General features: G+C 49.4%; 1 protein-coding gene across 1 annotated transcript in view; it reads left to right on the top strand.

The window, feature by feature from the left end:
* Window positions 1-320, top strand: part of LOC117938287 (traf2 and NCK-interacting protein kinase-like) — a 6,770-nt gene extending 6,450 nt beyond the window's left edge. Inside the window, exons 5-6 of the mRNA XM_034862810.1 lie at window positions 5-119; window positions 248-320. Coding sequence (XP_034718701.1) covers window positions 5-119; window positions 248-320 — 188 coding nt within the window. The remainder of the gene's footprint in view (window positions 1-4; window positions 120-247) is intronic.
* The last annotated feature ends 822 nt before the right edge of the window (window positions 321-1,142 follow it).

Genomic DNA, 1,142 nt, shown 5'->3' with positions numbered 1-1,142 from the left:
CCAGGACCCAGGACCCACCCAGAACCCACCCAGGACCCAGGACCCACCCAGAACCCACCCAGGACCCTCTCCCTCACCCTAAGGGCCCGTGGTCATTTCACGTCATTCTGTGGGACCAGGTTGTTATGAACACTGGCTGCGGTTCTAAATGAACCCCCAAAGACTCCTTAAACCGTAACATGATCTAGTTGCATAATAAAAGGTGTTTCCTACTGGGCACGTTGCAACAGTTCTTCTTCATCTGAAGACGGCGGCTGGACCTGACCCCTCTCCGGGGTAAACAACTGGCGGCCAGTTCCTGCGAGTTCTTCTCCGTTTGAGCCCTTTGTTTACACGCTGTTGCTCTTTTTGGGGGATTCTGATTGGCTAACGTGGGCTTGAGCTTCTCCTTACACCGCCCCCTACAGGTGTGGAGTGCTCTTGACGGATTAGACACACGTGTGAATGAACTTTTCTGAAAACTGACAGCTGTGCACGAGGTTATTTTTGAACCCGGAGAGGTTGAAATGTCCGTTTACGTGAAGAAGCATCCTCGCTCATAGCTCCTCAAAGATCCCTCCTCTATCCTCCATCCTCCCTCCTCCATCCTCCACCCTCGCTCCTTGGGCTGAGGAATAAGAGCTTTGAGGCGGCCTTCACAAAGCGAGGAGATATCGAATAGGAGACTGGAGGTTCAGCCCTGTTTAACCTGCAACAGGTGTGCAATTCTCATTGGTCGAAGGGGCTTTCAAATCTATTGGTTGATGGATCAAAGGGTGGGAGGAGCCACGGTGCGAGCGCCACACCCTCTTCACTGTCTACACATATCTGTTAAAGTTACAGATGCAACAAAAAACACATGCACTGCATCCATCAAGTGTAATGAATTAGTTTAGTTACCTTCCAATATTCTGTATTTTCATGCAAAGTCATTCATTGATATTCTGCTTGTGTTTTGCAGAAAGACCAAAAGCTAGATTACAAAATAGAAACAATTTGTATTATTGCAGCCAGACCTCCAGAGCAGCGGTGCGGTCCTTATAACAGTATTCTCTGTGTCTTTAAAGCTCATCAGCTGTGCATTTTTAGGAAAATCAGACGCTTCTCTGTGTGACTGGGACAGAGGCACAAACTGGAGCTGGACGGATGGGGGGGGGGGGGGG

The sequence above is a fragment of the Etheostoma cragini genome, chromosome 22, assembly GCF_013103735.1.
Source record: "Etheostoma cragini isolate CJK2018 chromosome 22, CSU_Ecrag_1.0, whole genome shotgun sequence".
NCBI lineage: Eukaryota > Metazoa > Chordata > Actinopteri > Perciformes > Percidae > Etheostoma > Etheostoma cragini.
Note: the sequence above shows the minus strand (reverse complement) of the source record. Positions and strands in the feature narration are given on the sequence as shown.